The 21595-nt window shown below is 45.7% G+C and overlaps 1 protein-coding gene across 2 annotated transcripts in view; it reads left to right on the plus strand.

Moving 5' to 3' along the window:
- The window catches only part of LOC123757610 (alpha-N-acetylgalactosaminidase), a 152988-nt gene that overhangs the window by 122917 nt on the left and 8476 nt on the right, over positions 1 to 21595 (plus strand). For both annotated transcript variants that reach the window (XM_045741420.2, XM_045741421.2), the window contains exon 7: positions 5415 to 5576. In XM_045741420.2, coding sequence (XP_045597376.1) covers positions 5415 to 5576 — 162 coding nt within the window. The remainder of the gene's footprint in view (positions 1 to 5414; positions 5577 to 21595) is intronic.

The raw sequence follows: 21595 nt of genomic DNA on the forward strand, positions 1-21595 counted from the left end.
ATGTGGTGGTTTGGGCTCCCCCCCCCCCCTCCCCCCCTCCCCCCCTCCCCCCTCCCCCCTCCCCCCCCTCCCCCCTCCCCCCTCCCCCCCTCCCCCCTCCCCCCGTCCCTCCCCCCCTCCCCCCCTCCCTCCCCCCCCCCCCCTCCCTCCCCCCCCCCCCCCCGGGTTAATTTTTGGGTTCCTTTAGGTTCTTTGGTTTTGTTCTAGAGGTTTTTCTAACTCTTGGGTTCCCCTTCAGAGGTTCGAGTGGCCCTTGGTGGGTTACTTCCTGTGTGCCCCCACGGACATACCTCTTCTGGAGTTCCAGGGCCTTCCTGGCCTGCAGACTGCACTTTTTGGGTCTTGGCTTCTGCTTCTCGAGGTGGGCCTTTGGTGCCAGTGCCTACTATGGAGTCGTCTTTGTCTTGTCGGCTTGGTGCTCGCTTTGCTCGCAGGTTGGCTCCTTGCTTTTCAATTATTTTCATTTTTTATTTTTATTTTTTTTTTTTATCTTGGAGGGGGGCCCTGATGTGGTCTCAGCATCTCCTGATATGTGGTGCCCTTCCCCAACTGTGAAGCTGTTGCAGTGTTCGCCTTTCGGCAGGACTTGTCGAAGTGGGATTACCTGTACCTCTTCCCCCTGGTCCAGCTGTTGCTTTGGGTCCTGGTTCGTTTGGAGACTTACTGGGGGGATTTGTCCTGTTGGCCCCTTGGTGGCTGGCCCAGCCTTGGTTTCAAGCGCTGCTTGATTGGGGTTCGAACCTGCGATGTTTTCTGTGGCTCCGCCTCTTTCAGCAGATTGGTCCGGTCAGGGACCTGGGTGGTTCGATCTTCTCTTCCGCTGTTCGTGTCTGGTCTTTTTGTCGCATTTTATCTCCATTTGTATGGTGATCTGGTGGCTTCATTGATGATGTCCCACCTACAAGCTTAGTCTCAGCACCAGTATAAAGTATCCTGGCTTTCTTTTCGCCATTTTCTTTCTCTTCGTAGGTTGTCTCCTATTTCTGATTGGGTTGTTTTGCCCTTTCTCTCTTGGCTGTTTCAGGACCGTCATTTGATTCCTAATACTGTCGCCTCAGATTGTGCGGCACTGGCAAAGCTGCTTCAGCTTGCGTTTCGGGGTGAATGTCACTTTGGCCCTGTTCCGTAAGATTTCTCGTGCTCTGTTTCACCCCTGGCCGCCTGAGCCATCCTGGTCCTTGGACAGGGTGCTCTGTTTTCTCTCTCCTTGGTTCGTGGTGGCCCCTTCAGTTCAAGATTGTTTCTCCAAGGCTTTTCTCAGTTGGTATTGGCCTCTAGGGGTCGGGTGGGAGAGCTTCATGCTCTTCTCTGGTGCAGGGGTTTCTGCTTCTTCAGTCCTAGTTGTCGGTTTGTTCGGTTACAACCGTCTCCTTCTTTTCTGCCGATGAATGAGACGGCTGCTTTCCAGAGGGGCCCTTGGGTTGTTGATGCTTGGATGGTCAGGCTGAGAGTGCATCATGTGTTGTATCCGGTTGCAGCTCTTTGCCGTTACATGTGCACCTCGGCTTCTTTGGCCGGGGATGAGCTTTGGGTTGATCTGGTTTCCCTCGTTCCCTGTTCCAGGGCTCGGATCTCCCAAGTTGTCCGCAGGTTTATTCAGTTGCTGCTTTGGTCTGCCGTCTTCGGCAATATGTCTTGGGCGGACATTTGGGTGTGGGAATTTCGGAGGTCAAACAGGGTCCTGGCTGCGCGTCATTTCGTCAACATTCCTGGTCCTAGTTGTCCGTGTGTGGCTTTGGGTCGCAACCCAGTTGTCTCAACTTTGAGTTGAGGAGTGAGTGACGGCTGCCTCCCGGGTAAGTCCCCATTTTTCTTATCTTTGGTTAGGTAACTTCAGGGAGCAGGGAGCAGTAGGGGCTCTCCTCAGAAAGCCAGCATTGAATGTAATGAAACTCCATTTTCTGGGTGAGCCCCGGAGGCTCCCTGGCAACTCTCCCTCCCTCTGGTTGGTGGTTCTTTTTCCCTTTTTGTTGCTCAGCCTCCGAACTGGATGGCTTAGGTAGCTGGCATGGGGGAACTGGCAGGGAAGGGGGGGGGGGTTGCACAGACAGGCAGCACGGCAGTGAGGTGGGACTTTTGCTTGTTGGCTTGTTTCCTTAAGTTGTAATTTGAGTTCGGCCTCCCTAACAGTGGGGTCTGACAGCTGAGTAGACAGCACTTCGGATTCTTAGTCCTGAGGTTCCGGATTCGATCCCCAGTGGAGGTGGAAACAAATGGGCAGAGTTTCTTTTACCCTGATGCCCCTGTTACCTAGCAGTAGATAGGTACCTGGGAGTTAGACAGCTGCTATGGGCTACTTCTTGGAGATTTGTAACAAAAAAGGAGGCCTGCTCGAGGACCAGGACCCAGGGATACTAAGCCCCAAAATCCACTAAAAATAACCAAGATAATCTTCCTGTTCAGTTTTCAGTTGCATTTTATTACCAGGTGGGGTTTGTTTTGTTATGCCTACCTTTCTGGGTGCCAACCCCGGTCAATGGCAGACATGGAATGTCCCCAACCACATGGGGGATTCTATTAGCCATTGCTTCCTTTGCCTCTCTGAGGGGGGCCAGGTCTTGGCTCGTTGTCCCAGGTGGGCTCAACTCCAATTGAGTGATTCCCCAGACTAATATAATAATATAATACATAATAATAATATAATACTTATCAGCCTGATACAATAATATAATACATATTAGCCTGATAGCTCTAGGGAGCCTCCGAGGCTCACCCAGAAAATGGCGTTTAATTACATTCATCATTGCCTCTTTTTTTTTTTTTAACAAGTCAAATTATTACAGTAGATGGTGCAAAGGCATACTATAAAATGGCTTCCAGAACTGAAATACAGGAGTTATGAGGAGAGACTAGAGGCATTAAATATTCCAAAATTAGAAGAGAAAAGAAAAAGGAGTGATATGATCACCACTTACAAAATACTAACAGATATCAACCAAATTGACAGAGTAATTCTTGAAACCACCAACTTCACGAACAAGAGGACACAGATTCAAGCTAAGAAAACCAAGGTGCCGAAAAAATATTAGGAAGTTTTCTTTTGCAGAGTAGTAGACGGTTGGGACAAGCTGAGTGGTGGAGGCCAAAACCATCAGTAGTTTCAAAGGGTTATATGACAAAGAGTGCTGGGAAGACGGGACACCATGAGCTTAGCTCTCATCCTGTAATAACACTTAGGTAATTACACACACTCTAAGTGGCTCCCAGAACTGAAGGGCAAGAGCTACAAGGAGAGGTTAGAGGCATTAAATATGCTAAAAACTAGAAGATAGAAGAAAAAGAGGAGATATGATCACTACGTACAAAATAGTAACAGGAATTGATAAAATTGATAGGGAAGATTTCCTGAGACCTGGAACTTCAAGAACAAGAGGTCACAGATTTAAACTAAGTACAGATGCTGAAGAAATATAAGAAAATTCACTTTTGCAAACAGAATGGTAGACAGTTAGAACAAGTTAAGTTAGGTGAGAAGGTGGTGGAGGCCAAAACCGTTGGTAGTTTCAAAGCGTTATATGACAAAGAGTGCTGGGAAGACGAGACACCATGAGCGTAGCTCTCATCCTGTAACTACACTTAGGTAATTACACACACTAAAAACTAGAAGATAAAAGAAAAAGAGGCAATATGATCATTACGTAAAAAGTAATAACGGGAATCAATAAAATTGATAGGGAAGAATTCCTGAGACCTGGAACTTCAAAAACAAGAGGTCATAGATTTAAACTTACTATGGAAGTCTTGGGAGTTTGTACACAGATGCTGAAGAAATATAAGAAAATTCACTTTCACAAACAGAGTGGTAGATGGTTGGAACAAGTTAAGTGAGAAGGTGGAGGAGACCAAAATTGTCAGTAATTTCAAAGCGTTACATGACAGAGTGCTGGGAAGATGGGATACCACGAGTGTAGCTCTCATCCGGTAACTACACTTGGGCATTTACACAGGGCCTCGTGGCTGAGTGGATAGCGCTCAGGAGTCATAGTCCTAATGGCCCAGGTTCAATTCCTGGTGGAGGCAGAAACAAATGGGAAGAGTTTCTTTCACTCTAATGCACCTGTTCACCTAGCAGTAAATAGGTACCTGGGAGTTAGACAGCTGCTACGGACTGCTTCCTGGAGATGTGTGTGCATGTTTTAGAGAGAAATATATGTAGTAGACATAATAGAAGAAAAATAGATTGGTTAGAAAGGCGGGTTCCAAGAGCTTATAGCTTATAGCTGGATTCTGCAGACACACATAGTAAATACACACAATAAACATAAATTTACATAGTCAGGAGAGGGACATCAGGAAGAGTACTCACATACATTATTGACAATAACAGAAATTTTAAGTTATCTTGTCAGAGTATGTCAGCTTGCTCTTTTGAAAGGCTTCAACAATGATCATTTAAATAACCTAACACAACACTAAAATTACTGTACATGAGCTTTGTGTTGCCATATATCACAGATGGTACTCATGCATATACCAAGATCCTTTGCACCACTCACAGCAGAGCAGCCATTAAGCCACCCAAGAGGTGGCATGGGCATGAGTAGCCCATAATATAATTTGATGTTCAACTAGGCAAATCCTTTATATGTACTAGAAACATGTGGGACTAATATTGATCCTAGGGCTACTAGACTTGAAACATAATGGGACTAATATTGATCCTAGGGCTATTTCACTTGAAATATAATGGGACTAATATTGATCCTAGGGCTATTTCACTTGAAACATAAGTGGGACTAACATTGATCCTAGGGCTACTTCACTTAAAACCTTTCCTATGATGAGGAATGTCATCAAGCTTAGGAACCTTCCCATTATGGGATTATGTTTATAAAACTTATGAAAGTCAGCAACAGATGAAATAGTGCTTCTCTGGGTGACTCAGGCCAGCCAGCCTTCTACCAACTCCGTGTAATTACTAACCATATACAGTAATAGAAATAAACTTAATTGTACTTACCTAATACTAATACTTAATTTGTATTTTCATGTTGGTTACATTTAGCAGATCTCTGACTTGTTTATACCATTAGCTACCTTCTGAGCTGTAACCTAAATCCAACTATTTTGGGACAGCTTTTATTAAATTAAATAAATTGTATGCAGATGATGAGTCACAATAAAGTGGCAGAAGATATGATGACCAAACCACACACCAGAAGATGGTGAAATGACAACATTTCAGTCCGTCCTGAACCATTATCAAGTTGTGTGTGACCTCACACACGACTTGATAATGGTCCAGGACAGACTAAAATGTAATAGTTTCTCCATCTTGTGGTGAGTGGTTTGGTCATTAAATAAATTGTACCCTGTCGTTTTGCCCCATATTATCTGTATTATAATCTGTACATATAAAATATATTTACTTTATTATTATAATATGTATAACCAATGTTGTATGAATATTTCAGCCAAACTACACGTCTATTATTAACACCTGCAACCTCTGGAGAAATTTTGATGATATTCAAGATTCTTGGGAGTCTGTACAGCGGATCATTGATTATTACGGAGACAACCAGGATGATATAGTTCCTAATGCTGGACCTGGCCACTGGAATGACCCTGACATGGTAATACTATTAAAGTTTGTATTTTAGCAATGTTAATAATACTGTATAAACAATTTAACAATTTCTTGAATTTAATTGAGGGCCATCAACTCACTAGTGGCCTCAATGGGGACAGGAAGCCAGCAGCTTGTCAAAGGTCCCCCATTTTTCCTTATGATTTTATCCAGCCGGATTTTGAACTGCAGCAATGTTTTTGGCATTCATGGCTAGGCAGTTTCATGGGTTTATAACCCTATGAGTGAAGAAGCATCTCCTATTTTCTGTAATACATTGTTTCTTGATGAGCATGAATCTATTGCTCCTTGTATATGTTATATTTGTCCTTTTAAAGAAGAAGTCTGGATTGACATCCTTCATATTGTTCAGTATTTTAAAAGTTTGATGAGATCTGCCCTCTCATATCTGATTTGCAGTGTTGCTAGTCCTATGGCCCTCAATCATTCCTGGAATGAGAGTTGACTTAGTTCTGGGATGATTTTTCTCACCCAACATTAACTTTCTCTAAAGCAGATATGTCATTCTGAAGATGAGGTCTCTATGCTTGGATACATTAGTCCAAATGGGGGCACACCAGAGATTTGTATATTTGAATAATTACCTTCTTTTCTTGGAAGTCAGAAGTTCCTTTGACTATTCCTAGGGTTTAGTAGACTTTTGTACTACAACTTCCACTTATTGTGCACCTCGGTGACTAGTGGGGTTCGAACTCTAAGGTCCTTTTCTTCATCAATCTACTGCAAGGTAATGTTGTCAGTTTGGTATTTGTGATGTGCACTGTTATATCCTACATGCAGGGTCTTGCATTTTTCAATATTAAAAAGCATTTGCCAGTTTTCCGACCATTTGTGGAGTTCATATAGATCTCTTTGTAAGGCCTCAATATAATTTTCTCTTCCTACTTCATTGATTTTAGTGTTAATTGCAATTTGATGATGTGGTTTGTAATATTCTCATCTACGTCATTTATATACAGTACAGTAATGACAAAAGTGGTTGGCCCCAAGATGGAACCATGTGGTACCCTACTTACTGCATTTCTCCAGTCACATTTATTTCTATTTGGGACGACCCTTTGCTTTTTCTTTGCTTTGCTCTGCCTTTGCTTTTCTAGTGCTCTACCATTTATTCCATGCAACTGTATGGAATTCACCCCCATTAGCTTGCTTCCAAACAAGAATTTGCAAAGCAAAATTATGAAATATACAGTTAACAATTTATAATAGAATATATATTTATATAGAATAAGTATAATTTTAATATAAGAATTATAATAAAATTATAATTATTTCATAAATAACCAGTGTTGAATGTAATAAAATGCCATTTTCTGGGTGAGACCCTGGAGACTCCCTGGAGCTCTCACGGCTGATATGAATGCATTAGACCCTGGCATCAGTCAGGCAAATAGAGTTCAAGGACTACTGGGGGACCATGAGCTAGAACCTGGCCCCCCCTCCCCCCCTCAGAGAGGCACGAGGAGCAATGGCCTATAGAAACCCCAGTGTGGTTGGAAGCATTCTATGTCTCTCATCATCCAGGTCAGGCACCCAGAAAGATAGGCACCCCAAAACAAACCCTCTCTGGGTTAAAATATTGCTACTGAAAGCCAAACTGTTGGACAGAACTCCTCAAACGAAAAACGAGCAAACGAGCATGACATCACAACCTTTACGGCGCCGCTGTCTGTGCAGCTCCCCCTCTCCCCAGGAGGGGGAAGGGGGAGCCCCAGACCCCTGCGCCGGCTATCCAACCCAATACTAAGGCTGGATGTCAAAAAACCAACGTAACTGCTGACTGGAGGGAGGGAGGGTTGCTGGGCGAGCCTCTGGATCTCACCCAAAAAATGGCGATTCATTACATTCAACGCTGGTTTTCTGGGGGGAGCCCATTCAGCTCCCCGGAGGTATTTAACCAAAGATAAAAACAAGAGGGACTTACCTGGGAGGTGGTTGCCACTCGCTTCTCAACTCGAAGTTGAGACAACTGGCTGCAACCACCAACCCAATGCGACACATGCTCGACTGGGGCCAGGAACATTGACAGGGTAGTGAGCGGCCAGGACCCTGTTTGACCTCCAAAATCCCCGTGCTGAATGTCAGCCCAAGACATGTTACCGAAGACGGCAGCCAAAGCAGCAAACTTACGAACGTCATGGGCACAAGGATAGACCTCAGGCTGGTCGGACCTAATAACCCTGCGGACAACCTGTGAGACCCGAGCCCTGGAACAGGGAAGATGGGAAATTGGGTCAACCCAAAGCACGTCCCCAGCCACCAAGGCCGTGGCATGGAGGTAACGGCGAAGAGCCGCAACCAGACACAACACCAGATGCACCCCGGGCCAAACAAACTAAGCATCAACAACCCAAGGACCCCTCCTGAAAGCAGTGGACTCATTCTTCACCAGAAAAGGAGATGGCTGCAAACAAACAAACCTATCACCAGGACCAAAAGGGCCGGCCGACCATGGCGACAGATGGTGGTTCGTGCAGCATTTCTCCCGTGGACATTTCCGATCCCTTTGAGGGTTTTCAGGCCCCGTTGTCCCTTGGCATGCATTCCGGTCACAACGTTCTCCCGGTCTTGGAGGGGAATCTCGATGGTGACTTTCTGGACAGTAAACATCATAGTAAGGCTAATAGATTGGAGGTGAAACATTGCTTGCGTTCTGTGGTGCCCTGTGACCCTCCGCAACCTTTGTCTACACGCCCTCCACTCCCTCCCGGTCAGACGAGTTCTCCTGGCCTATGTACGTTCATCATCGCCTTTGATGCCGATACGCCCACTGATCAAAACGTTTTTGGAAATAGTAGGGCACGAAGTCTTTTCTATCAAGCCGTTCCCGAGTTTTTTAAGATCAGGGTGCATGATTTCAGGTCGAATAAACACAGGAACTTGATTGTAGTGGACCACGCTTCCTCCGAGGACTTGGTGCTTTCTGATGTTACTGCTATCTTTGGTTACAAGGTCCATTGTTATATGCCTCTGGGTGACTGTTTGGTACGATATGTGGTCCAGTATGTTGTTAAAGTTAGTGCAGATGACATCAAGGTGCAACTGCAAAATGCTGACCTTCCAATCTTTGGTGTTAGGAAATTTATGCATCAGATTGATAGCGACCTGTGTGATACCAGCACTGCCCTTCCTACTTTTCTTGACTCCCTCCCCCTGATCGGGTTTGGATTAACCCTTAAGCTGCTAAGGGGTCCTGAGGAGATTTACACCCCTGTGCACAAGAAAAAACAATTCTAAAAAACTATTTTGTCTTCTAAAAATGTTAATTTGTGTTCCCTGAGCACGGGAAAATAAAAAAAAATCGTAGGTGACATATTTTGGGTGCAATAGGCCGAGGAAGTCTGGCAAAATGTTTGCGTTAAGAGAGCGGTCGTCAGAGGCGGTCAGCGTCACCCGAGCTGACAGGTGAGAGTTGCCACAAAGATATTATCACCTAATTATTTCAATGTCTGATTGATTTTTCCTTAGTTTTTTGCAGTAATATTATTCAATAGTGTGTAGTGTGATAGATTTATATAATAAAATGTGTGAATCATCACTACACTCAAAAGTATGGTGTTCATATTAGTGATTCAATTATTACGTTCATAAAGCAATAAACAAATAGTTTTGCAGTTATTACACTATATACACACAATATATATAAGTATCTACATGTTTTGTTCACCACAACTGTACAACAAAGCTGATATAGTTAGTTTAGGCACTAAGAGACATCACTACACACACAGCCAGCTGGCGGCTGCCTCCCTCACTCATTCAAGGTCAGGCATACTAAAATTTCTCCCCCAACAATACTGTTTGTAGTGTTATTGCACTATATACACACATTATATATAAGTATCTACATGTTGTATGCACCGGAACTGTACACCTAAGCTTGTAGGGTGGCCAAAGAGCATAGTAGCCACACTCTACACAGCAAGACAAGTCATGCAGACGACGCCACCTCCGTCACCTAAATGGCTCCTCCCAACATAATCCTTCTGCTGTTATTACACTAATACACACATTATATATAAGTATCTACATTTGTGTTCACCATAGAGAACCACTGAGCTGGTATGGTGAATGCAGACAATAACAGGTGGCCACACTTAGGTGGCTAAGTGTAATTACAGTGGCCACACTGTAATTACACTTAGGTAATTACACAGTTAGTAATCTCCCTCCCTCCCTCAACATTATCACAACAATCCTACTATTATCACAATCCTGGTCAATTTTATCACAGTCAGGAGTCATCTGTAATACTGTCATTGCTAAATAATAGCAGTTACATATATATTTTGACATTTTTAGGCAATGCTGTGGTCACAAGCTGAACAGCAATGCTGTTAGCTCATGCTGCATGCACCAGCATTGGTTGCTTCCACAGTACTGTGGCTCTCACACCAGAGAATATTGCCCACGATTTTTTTAAACATGGCGTCTGTTTACAAGAATCCTGAGGAAGCTGATGTGAACCCCATGTAGCCACGGGCCATTTGAATCGTACCTGGCACCCTGTGGCATATATATACGCCATGCGCTTGGTGGGACATGTTACTCATAGCGTATATATACGCCATGTGCATATATACGCAGGGGAAAGGGGAAAGAGGTACAGGTAACACCAGCTTGACCATTCCTGCCTGAAGGCATCGACCCCGATGGCCTCGCAGTCGAGGAGGGGCACCACATATACACGGAAACACCTCGACCTCGCTGATGCGCAGAGGTCCACCTCCAGGAATCTGTACGCTCGGCAGAGCCAACTGAACGAGTCGGCATCAACTGTCCATTCTGTGCACAGGAGAATGAACTGAGACAGACAGGTCGTCCGCCAGGACATTAGACGCTCCCCGAATGTGAATGGCCAGAAGAGCCAAACCCCGAGAACTCAGCAGACGAATCACCCGAAGCGACCAGCCCCAAAGAGCCAAGGATTGCACCGACCCCCCCCCCCCCCATGGTTCAGACAATGAACCACCGGGAAGCAGTCCGAATGGAGCTGGATCGTCAATCCGCGAGCGACCCAAACCCTCCGAAGTGCCCGCCACACCGTCGCGATCTTTCGCACTGTTCTGTGGGCCAGACAGAAGGATGAAGGATGAAGGAAGGATGAAATGCTACAATCTTCAGTGTCCGGAATTCCACGTGAGAGGTACACAGCGTTATAGACGGGAAGATCAATATGACACTACTGGAATTTTTTTAGAGGAAGGCAGAAACAGAGTAGAAAATATAAGAGAGAGGAACAGTCAGATGGAACCACTACAGGATTACAGAGGGGAAGGGAGATACCCACAAGACTCGAATACAAATTATCAACAAGCACACAGGTACTACACCACACAACACCCGTCCTACTACCAAAACTGAACGAATCACTTCCAAAACAACACACCCTGGACAAGCACACAAGCACACAGGTACTACACCACACAACACCCGTCCTACTACCAAAACTGAACGAATCACTTCCAAAACAACACACCCTGGACCTGGGTAGAATGGGGGAGAACTACCAAAGCCCACCAGAAGTGACACGCAATGTGGGAAATCATTCGTATTTGCAAACATACAAGGCTTGAAGTGGATATGCAGCTGATGCCTCTATAGTATTGCTGAGTAATACATAATAACACAAAAAATAATGAGTAAGTATGTTATGCTCTATTTTGTTATATATCATACAAATACATTGTCCAATGGTAATACCTGTGACTTTCACAAATGTCCACAATTTTTTTTTTTTAGGGGAGATTTTTTTTCTTTGTTTATTATCTGATTTTGTTGTAACCTCTACATCCTGGAGAATGCATACCCCGTCCCTAACTATATGAAGAGAGAATTAAATTGGTCATCAAATAAATCAGTTATAACTGGCAGAACTTGGGACTTTGAATTTGTTTTGGCTCATTTTCTGAGGGGAGCCCCTACGGCTCCCTAGAGCTTATTGGGGCTAATGTATGTTATATTAGACCGGGACATTAGCTATGGAGTTCAGACCTACCAGGGACCATGAGCCAGAACCTCGCCCCTTCAGAGAGGTTTCAGGGAACAATGGCCCTGGAAAACCCCCCTGTGGTTGGGGGGTTTTCCTTATATGCCATCGACCGGGGTTAGGCACCCAGAAAGGTAGGCATAACAAAATAAACCCCACATGGTAAGAAACTAACAACCAAAACCGAACAGAGAGGTAGAATTCCCTACAATCCCAAGGAAACAAGCAAACAAGCAAACGTAACCCTACTGGCGCGGCGCTTGTTCGCGCAGCCCTCTCCTCCCCGAGTGGGAGAGGGGGGCCCCGGACCTCACCGCGCCAACTGCATAGCACTCGAGTTTGTAAGCTAATGTCAACCGGGACAGATACTTCTCTGGCCTCAGTTTCCTAGGCGGTGTTTGCCTTAGTGGCACTCCCTGCCATGTTTTGTGTTGTAATTACCTAAGTGTAATTACCTAAGTGTAGTTACAGGATGAGAGCTACGCTCGTGGTGTCCCGTCTTCCCAGCACTCTTTGTCATATAATGCTTTGAAACTACTGACGGTCTTGGCCTCCACCACCTTCTCACTTAACTTGTTCCAACCGTCTACCACTCTATTTGCGAAGGTGAATTTTCTTATATTTCTTCGGCATCTGTGTTTAGCTAGTTTAAATCTATGACCTCTTGTTCTTGAAATTCCAGGTCTCAGGAAGTCTTCCCTGTCGATTTTATCAATTCCTGTAACTATTTTGTATGTAGTGATCATATCACCTCTTTTTCTTCTGTCTTCTAGTTTTGGCATATTTAATGCTTCTAACCTCTCCTCGTAGCTCTTGCCCTTCAGTTCTGGGAGCCACTTAGTAGCATGTCTTTGCACCTTTTCCAGTTTGTTGATGTGCTTCTTAAGATATGGGCACCACACAACAGCTGCATATTCTAGCTTTGGCCTAACAAAAGTCATGAACAATTTCTTTAGTATATCGCCATCCATGTATTTAAATGCAATTCTGAAGTTAGAAAGCACAGCATAGGCTCCTTGCACAATATTCTTTATGTGGTCCTCAGGTGATAGTTTTCTATCTAGAACCACTCCTAGATCTCTTTCTTTATCAGAATTCTTTAAAGATTTCTCACATAATATATAGGTTGTGTGGGGTCTATGTTCTCCTATTCCACATTCCATAACATGACATTTATTAACATTAAATTCCATTTGCCAAGTGGTGCTCCATATACTTATTTTGTCCAGGTCATCTTGAAGGGCATGACAGTCATCTAAATTTCTTATCCTTCCTATTATCTTAGCATCATCAGCAAACATGTTCATATAATTCTGTATACCAACTGGTAGATCATTTATGTACACAATAAACATCACTGGTGCAAGAACTGAACCCTGTGGTACTCCACTTGTGACATTTCTCCATTCTGATACATTGCCTCTGATTACTGCCCTCATTTTTCTATCAGTCAGAAAATTTTTCATCCATGATAGAAGCTTACCTGTCACCCCTCCAATATTTTCCAGTTTCCAGAACAACCTCTTATGTGGAACTCTGTCGAAAGCCTTTTTTAGGTCCAGATAGATGCAGTCAACCCAACCATCTCTTTCCTGTAATATCTCTGTGGCTCGATCATAGAAACTGAGTAAATTCGATACACAGGATCTTCCAGATCGAAAACCATACTGTCTGTCTGATATTATATCATTTCTCTCTAGGTGTTCTACCCATTTAGTTTTGATTAGTTTTTCCAATACTTTCACTATTACACTTGTCAATGATACAGGTCTATAATTGAGGGGGTCTTCCCTGCTGCCACTTTTGTAGATTGGAACTATGTTAGCCTGTTTCCACCCGTCTGCTACGATTCCTGTACACAGGGATGCCTGAAAGATCAGGTGAAGTGGAATGCTGAGCTCAGATGCACATTCTCTCAGAACCCATGGTGAAACGCCATCTGGGCCAGCTGCTTTGTTCTTACCGAGCTCCTTGAGCATTTTTTCCACTTCGTCTCTAGACACCTCTGTGTGTTCTATGTTGTTCTCTGGAATTCTTATTGTATCTGGTTCCCTAAAGATTTCATTTTGTACAAACACACTTTGGAACTTTTCGTTTAGTGTTTCACACATTTCCTTTTCATCTTCCGTGAATCTATTTCCCATTTTCAACCTCTGAATATTATCCTTTACCTGCAATTTGTTGTTTATGAATTTATAGAATAGACCTGGTTCTGTTTTACATTTGTCCGCAATCCCTTTTTCAAAATTTCTTTCTGCCTCTCTCCTCACTGCCGTGTAGTTGTTTCTCGCATCTTTGTATCGCTGGTATGTTTGGGGGTTCGGCCTCTTCCTGTATTGATTCCATTTTTGTGTCTTTCGGTCTCTAGCCCTCTCGCAATTTCTATTGAACCAATCCTGTTTCCTAGTTCTGCATCTCTGTTTTGGTATAAATTTTTTTGTGCCTTTATCATATATTTCACAAAACTTGCCATACATCTCATTCACTTCCTTGCCTAGCATCAAGTCTGTCCAATTATACTCACTAAAAAAATTTCTAAGGTCACCATAATGTCCTCTCCTGAAGTCTGGTTTTTCAACTGCTTCAACCTCCTTATTTTCTTCCAGCTTATAACGCATTGCATACTTTATTCCCAAAAAGACATGGTCACTTTTACCCAAGGGAGGAAGGTACTGAATGTCAAATATCTCTTCCTCCTTCCTGGTAAATATCAAATCTAGCATGGAGGGAACGTCCCCTTCCCTCATCCTCGTAGCTTGTTTAACATGTTGATACAAGAATGTTTCCAGGATGAGGTCTACAAATTTACAGGTCCAAAAATCTTCTGTTTTAGCTTCATATGCTTCCCAGTCTATGGATTTCAAGTTGAAGTCACCGACTATCAACAGTCGTGATCTATCGTTATCCGCTCTCGCTATAATCTCTCTCATTATTGTTATAAGACCTTCACGTTTACTATCTAGCTCCTCCTTTGACCATGTGCTGCTTGGCGGTGGACTATATGCATTTATCATCATTAGTTTATCATCCTCATAGCAGATCTCTAGTGCTATTATGTCAACTTCTTGTGGATTGGCAGTCATTATTTCCTTCACCTTTAGGTGTTCTTTTACCAGCACAGCAACGCCACCGCCTTTCCTAATTTTTCTGTCCCGTCTCCAAATTGAGTAGCCCCTTGGGAATATGACCTCATTTAAAATTACATCTTCAAGTTTTGTCTCCGTGAGTGCAACAATGTCTGGTGTCTGCAGCTGTATTACATCACTTAACTCCAGTATCTTCGATCTCACTCCATCTATGTTGGTGTATGCAATCTTCAGGAACTTGTTCCCCCTCTCCTTATTCTTCACTCCCCCTCTCTCTATTGATTTTGTTGGTTTGCCTTTATGTACCACTTTACTGGTTTGCCTACCCCTATCACTTTGTAGAAAAAAGAATTTATTTCTTCTTCATTCCTGCTCTTCTTCATTCCTGTTGTGCGGTGGTCAGGTGTTCCTTATCAGTACTGTGGCTGTATGCGCTTAGGGGCTTCCTTCCATAAGTGCCCTATGAGTACTGCCCCTGCATGACAGGGGTTATCTTCCCAGGGGCGTTCGGGAACCATTCTCATAGAGGTTCTTCCTGCTTGGCATTTGTCTTGCCCTTGAGGCCAGCTGGGGCTTGGGGCCCTTGTTTGGCCTTGGGTAGGGACTGGTATTGTGCTGGTTAAGGCATCACGGTGTTGTGCGACCTGCTACCTATGCGGCGACTGGTTCCTGTTGCCTCTGGGGATGGTGTACTTTTGTGGGGTTTTTCTTTTGTTTTTCTTTTAATTTGCCTGGTGGGGGTTTTCCTAGTGTGACTATAGTTCCACTGGTAGTGTTTGGTGGCCCTTTGCTAGGCCCCCTGTGATTATACATGTCGCAGGAGTTTTCAGTGATAGCATCTACCTCTTGTTAGCTTTGGGTGTTAACTGGTTAGCGACACCTGGCCTGGGCTTCCCATAGCAGTCAGCCTACAGGCCCTGGAAAACCCTGTCGGGGCTTGGTGGACCACTGGATGTGTCTTCCAGGTTCCAACCTGTCTTGTGCAGGTTTGTTGGTTACTCTGCCCTTGTCTCAGGGTGACATTCGCCTCCTTTACCTCCGTCATGCTGCCTGTTGGGTCACTGACACCTTGACACATCTTGCGAGATGTGTTCTCTGCTTGTTCTCCAGTACTCTCCTGATGTCCTTACTGTTCAGAGTATAGGTGGCATCCATGTTGCAAGCTTGGTTTAGGTTGCTGCAATGCGCTAGGTTGGTTTCTCACTTGGATGCCCTGGGGCCGCCCCATTTTGGTTAGGCGTTGTTCGCCCCTTAACCCCCCCCCCCCCCCCCCGTTCCCGGCTAATGACCGTCTGCGAGTTTCAGGGTCGGAGCAGGGTTTAGTTGGTGCCGAGACTTGGGCGGCTTCGGGGGCTGCCCTGTTCGGGTTGTGGAAGGAGGTTTTCGAGCCTGATCCTCCTGCTGAGGCCTCTGGGTCTTACCAGCGGCCCTTTCTTTGCTGCCTTTCCTCTAGATTCTTCCTTTTATTTAAGGGCAGAGGGCGTGGAGGATGGCTTTGCCCCGGGGCCTTCTGTTGCGGGTTCCCGGGGTTGTTGGGGATGCCCGTTAGCAGTTCTGGGGCTGTTTGCCCCTGCCTGGGTTTTCTGCGTCTGGGCGGGATTTTTTGTCCCTCTTGTCTGCTTACTTCCCACGTTTCCTGGGGTATTTTTGGATCTATTGTGTCGGTCACGGCTCCTTGTTCTGGTGGCCATTTTCTTTTGGCGGGTTGTCCCGCTTGGCCACTGGCAGCGCTGCTGTTTGTTTACCTGTGCCTGGGTGTGCAAGCTCGCATTTTGGGTGAGTTTTTCACCTCCTTCAGAGATTTTATCCTCCTGTTGCCATTTCTTTGCTTTTTTTGGGGTGTTCTGCCCATCTTCTGTTCCTCTGGGAATGCTTGGGTGTTGGTTTTTACACCGGTTTTTGCGTTTTCTGTCTGTCTGGGTCTGGGCCCATGGGTTTTGGGCTCAGTGTCCCTGTCTCTTTATGCTTGCTCCCACACCTTGTGTCCCTCAATTTTCGGTCCGTTTTGGCCGTTTTTCCTGAGGGGCTGTCTGTGTGCTGTGCTTTGCCCTGTCTGTTGTGTATTTCCACCGGCAAATGTGGTTATTTGGGTTTACCCCGGGTTCAATTCCGGGTTCCTTTGGGTTCTTTGGTTTCGTTCCAGAGGTTTCTTCCTCTTGGGCCCCCTTTGTCGGTTCTGGGGGCTTTTAGTTACCTCGTGAGTGAATTGATTCTGCTTTCTGGGATTTCGGGGGTCTTCCTGGCATGCAGGCTGATCTTTTGTGTCTTGGCACGTGTTGTAGGTCGTGCCGTGGCCTTGGTGTTTTGTTGTTGAGTTGGGCCTTTTGGTGCAGTTTTTGTGCTCTCTTCGTGCCTTCTTCGTCTGGCTGGTGCAGTGCTCTGTCCATCAGTCGATGGCTTTTTTCTCTTTTCTTTCTTTATTTTTATTTTCATGTGTATGTTTTTATCTATATATACATTTTATGTATATATATATATTTGTATACATTTTCTTTCAGATGGGGCTCCGACCCCTTTGCTGTTGACGAGGGGCTGTGGGAGCGGCTTGCTCTGTTGGCTCTCGCTTGGTCCCACGGTTCATTGGCATTTTAGGTTGTCTTCCGGCCTCTGGTGGTGTCGGACGGTTCCTTCCCCTTTGGGAAGTTCGGGGCTGATGGGGTGGGCTTCTTTCCCTGCGCTTCATCATGTCATCTTGGTGTGGGTGTGTTTAGATGTGGTCGATCTGCCCCATCCTTCCGGGATTCCCACCTGTTCCAATGCCAACACAGGACTCTGCGGAACTGTGGTTCTTCTGGACTTGTTCAGCCTGCGCCCTGGATTCTTTGCCCCTCTTTGGATGACTGTTGTTTCCGGTCCGGCTTCTATTGGGGCCTGGTGCCTGGATGGTGTCCCTGGACCTTCGGGTCACTTCTTGGCACATTCCTTTCCAGGGTTCTGGGACTGGCTCAGTTGGAGGTGGGGCTTCAGGCTTGCCACTTTTGTTGCTTTCCCTAGTTTGTAATTATCATTTAGTGAATTTATACATCTTTACCGTATCTTGGTGACCTGTCTGCTTCTGCTCGGGATTCAGTTTCTGACCTACTTCAATGACTGGTTGGTGTGGTCTCCCAGTCGGTCCACTTGTCTGCTCGTTAGGGGTGTTGTTCTTTCCGGCTCGCCAGATTCGGTTTCCTGGTGAACTGGAGAACATCCATCTGGTTCCATCCTGGGTGCGGCCCTGGCTGGGTCTTGTTTGGGACTCTTGCACCACTTCTTTGTTTTCCCTCCAGAGGCGTTGCTGCGGTTGCGGTCCCGCCTTCGGCTGTTTCTGAGGGGGGTCCCGGGTCACTCGAAGGTTGCTCGAGCAGTTGTGCGGGAGTCTGAACTTCACCGTGCTGGTTTCCCTGCCGGGTCGAGTTTGGGTTCAGCGTCTTTTTTGGTTTCTTCAGGGACGCCCCTTCTGCCTCTCTTGCGATCGTTGGGTTCATCCACTGGGGCCCTTGTGTCAGTGCTGCTTTGCCAGCTTCCTCTTCGGGGTTTTCGGGATTCACTGCCTTGGCGCTTCCCCGAGCCTTTGCTCGAAGTGTTGACGGACGGGTCGTCTCTCGGCTGGGGCTTTGTGATCAGTGCTTACCAGGCCGGCTGGGGACAGTGGGGTCCGTCCTTCTGTCGGGCTCACAGCACGGTTCGGGAGTTCACAGCGGTCTGGTTTGCACTTCAGAGAGTTCAGGTCCCTCGGGGCTCTACCATCCGGCTCCATTTGGACTGTTCGCCTGTGGTTCATTGCCAGGACCATGGGGGGTTCTCTTCGGTCCTTGCCTCTTTGGGGTTGGTCCCTTTGGGTGGCTCATCTGTTGGTTTCTCGGGGTTTGGCTCTCCGTGCGGTTCAGGTCCGGGGAGTGTCCAACATTCTGGCGGACAGCCTGTCATGGTTCATTTCTGTGCTCACGGAATGGCCGGTCGTCGCCGACTGGTTTCGTTGGCTCTGCTGGACGTACAGATTCCCGGACATGGACATTTTCGTGTCGGCGAAGTCGTGGCATCTCCCATTCTCTGTGGCGCCCTTCCCTGCCTGCGAGGCATTCGCGGTAGATGCCTTTCGGCAGGACTTGTCGAGGTGGAGGACTTTACTTCTTCCCCCAGTCCAGCTGATGCTTCGGGTTCTGGCTCGGTTAGAGTCCTTCCCAGGGCGAGTAGTCCTCGTGGCCCCTTGGTGGCCGGCCAAGCCTTGTTTTCAGGCGCTGCTTGCTCAGTGTCCGAACCCAGGGCATTTCTTGCGGCTGCGCCTCTTTCGGCAGGTCGAAATGATCCGGAACGTGGCTGGTTCGGCCTTCTCTGATCTTCATGTCTGGTCTTTTGGCATGGATGTATTACCGTCTCCTTGGTGGCTTCGTTGATGGTGTCCCACTTGCGAGCTTCGTCTCGGTGACCGTATGAAGTTTCCTGGAGTTTCTTTTCACCATTTTCTTGCTCATCGAAGGTTGTATTCTCATTTGGATCAGGTTGTCTTGTCCTTTCTTGGTTTTCAGGTCTGTCATTGATGCTTCTTCCTGTCGCCTCGTATTGTGAGGTGCTGGCGGAGCCGCTCCAGCTTGCGTTCGGGGTGGACGTCACATGCGCCCCATTCCGTGCGCTTTCTCGTGCTGTGTTTCACTTCTGGCCTGCTCATGCGCCGCCTGATTCGTCCTGGTCTTTAGTCAGAGTGCTCTCTTATCTTTCCTCTTCTCTGTTTGTGGTGTCCCCTTTGGTTCAAGATTGTTTTTCAAAGACCATGTTTTTGTTGGCATTGCCCTTTGGGGGTCGGGTTGGGGTGCTTCCTGCTCTCCTCCGGCGCAGGGGTTTCTGCTCTTTTGGTCCTGATGGTAGGTTTGTACGTTTGCAGCCTTCTCCATCTTTTCTGGCGAGGGATGTGACGGCTGCTTTCCAGAGGGGTCCTTGGGTTATTGATGCTTGGTTGGTTCAGCCGGGGGTGCATCATGTGTTGTGTCAGGTTGTGGCTCTTTGCCGTTACCTGCGTGCTGTGGTTGGGGATGTGCTTTGGGTTGATCTGGTTTCCCTCGTTCCCTGTTCCAGGGCTCGGGTCTCCCAGGTCGTCCGCAGGGTTATTAAGTCTAGCCAGCCTGCGGTACTATCCTCGCACCTGTGCCGTTCGGACGTTTGTAGCTTTTGCTGCTGTGTTGGTAACATGTCTTGGGCTCATTTTGGGCGCGGGGTTTTCGAGGTCGCACAGGTTCCTGGCTGCCTGTTATTTTGTGAGCGTGTCTGCTCCTGGGCGTTCTTGTGTTGCTTTGGGTCGCAGGATGCAGCCTGTTGTCTCGACTTAGTGTTGCAGAGTTTGTGGTGGTCCCCTCCCGGGGTCAGCCTTTTCTTTTTCTTCTCTTTGGGTATGTAGCTCCAGGGAGCCGAGAAACCAGAGTTGAATGTAATGAAATGTCATTTTCTGGGTGAGCCCCGGAGGCTCCCTGGTGACCCTCCATCCCACCGGTAAGTAGTTTTTTCGCTTTTGTTGAAGCTTAGCTTCCGAACTGGAGTGCTATGCAGCCGGCGCGGTGAGATCTGGGGCCGCCCCCCCTCCCTCTCTCGGGAAGGGAAGGACAAGCGGCGCATCAGTAGGGTTACGTTTGCTTGTTTCCTTGGGATTGTAGGGAGTTCTACCTCTCTGTTCGGTTTTTGCTGTTAGTTTCTTACCATGTGGGGTTTGTTTTGTTATACCTACCTTTCTGGGTGCCTAACCCCGGTCGATGACATAAAGATAACCCCGAACCACATTTTTTTTCCAGGGCCATTGTTTCCTGAAACCTCTCTGAAGGGTCCAGGTTCTGGCTCATGGTCCCTGGTAGGTCTGAACTCCATAGCTAATGTCATGGTCTAATATAACATACATTAGCCAGATAAGCTCCAGAGAGCCTCTGGGGCTCACCCAGAAAATGGCGTTTCATTACATTCAACGCTGATTTTTTCACAGATTTCAAACTCTATTTTCCTTGTTTCTTTAGATTGTTTTGATGATTAGGGACCAGATTAGGGCTTTTTCCCTTATATAAAGTATATCCTAAATATATCCTCTAAATCATTATAATTATTCCTCTATTTTGTTTTTTTTTGAGGGTTATTTTTCTTGACTTCATTTCAACACTACCTTATACATTGTCGATAGAAACTCTAAAACTAGTTTCAACATTGAGTCAGCTTCAAAAAATCCAGTTTCTGACCGATTCTCAACATTTTTACATATAGTGTGCGCCACTGTGTGTTCTATAATCCTATAGAATGGATTTTTCATAAACTCTAAAAGTTTTGAGTTATAAATTTTGTTGTCTGAATTTGGTGCGTATTTCGAATGCCATATTGACGATTTTTTTTACAGTAAACTAAACTGAAAATCTATATTCTAAATCTATTAAATTGAAGATCAGATACTATTCTAAGAGCATAATAACACTTAATGAACAATTAGTTATATTTAAAATTTTTGCAGCTGATCTGAAAATCTGAAATTTTCAATAATTATAAAATTATTTTTAAATCTCATGTTTTCAAGTTACATTTGTGATCATTTAGACAAAACTGGAATGTTTGCCTAGTAGATTATGCACAAAAAATTGGAAAGCATTAGAACAAGTTTGAAAAATTTAACTTATGGTACCATCGGGTCCTGTCGTATATATACGTCATGCGCAGTTAAGGGTTAAAGAATAAGATCGACCTTTGAGGCTCACCCTAAACAGTGCCAAACAGATGAAAGAAGTACTAAGAAATGTTAGAAAATTACAAGGTGATGAGGAAGGGAAAGTATGGTCGTTAAGACGAGATCATTCAAGAGAAGAGAGAGAGAAGCTGAAACTCAACCTCATAGAGGCAAAACATTTAAATGAGAGCAGGAATGAAGAAGAAATCAATTCTTTTCTTCTATAAAGTGATAGGGGTAGGCAGACCAGTAAAGTGGTACAA

Source organism: Procambarus clarkii, chromosome 19 (assembly GCF_040958095.1).
Source record: "Procambarus clarkii isolate CNS0578487 chromosome 19, FALCON_Pclarkii_2.0, whole genome shotgun sequence".
In the NCBI taxonomy this organism is placed as follows: domain Eukaryota; kingdom Metazoa; phylum Arthropoda; class Malacostraca; order Decapoda; family Cambaridae; genus Procambarus; species Procambarus clarkii.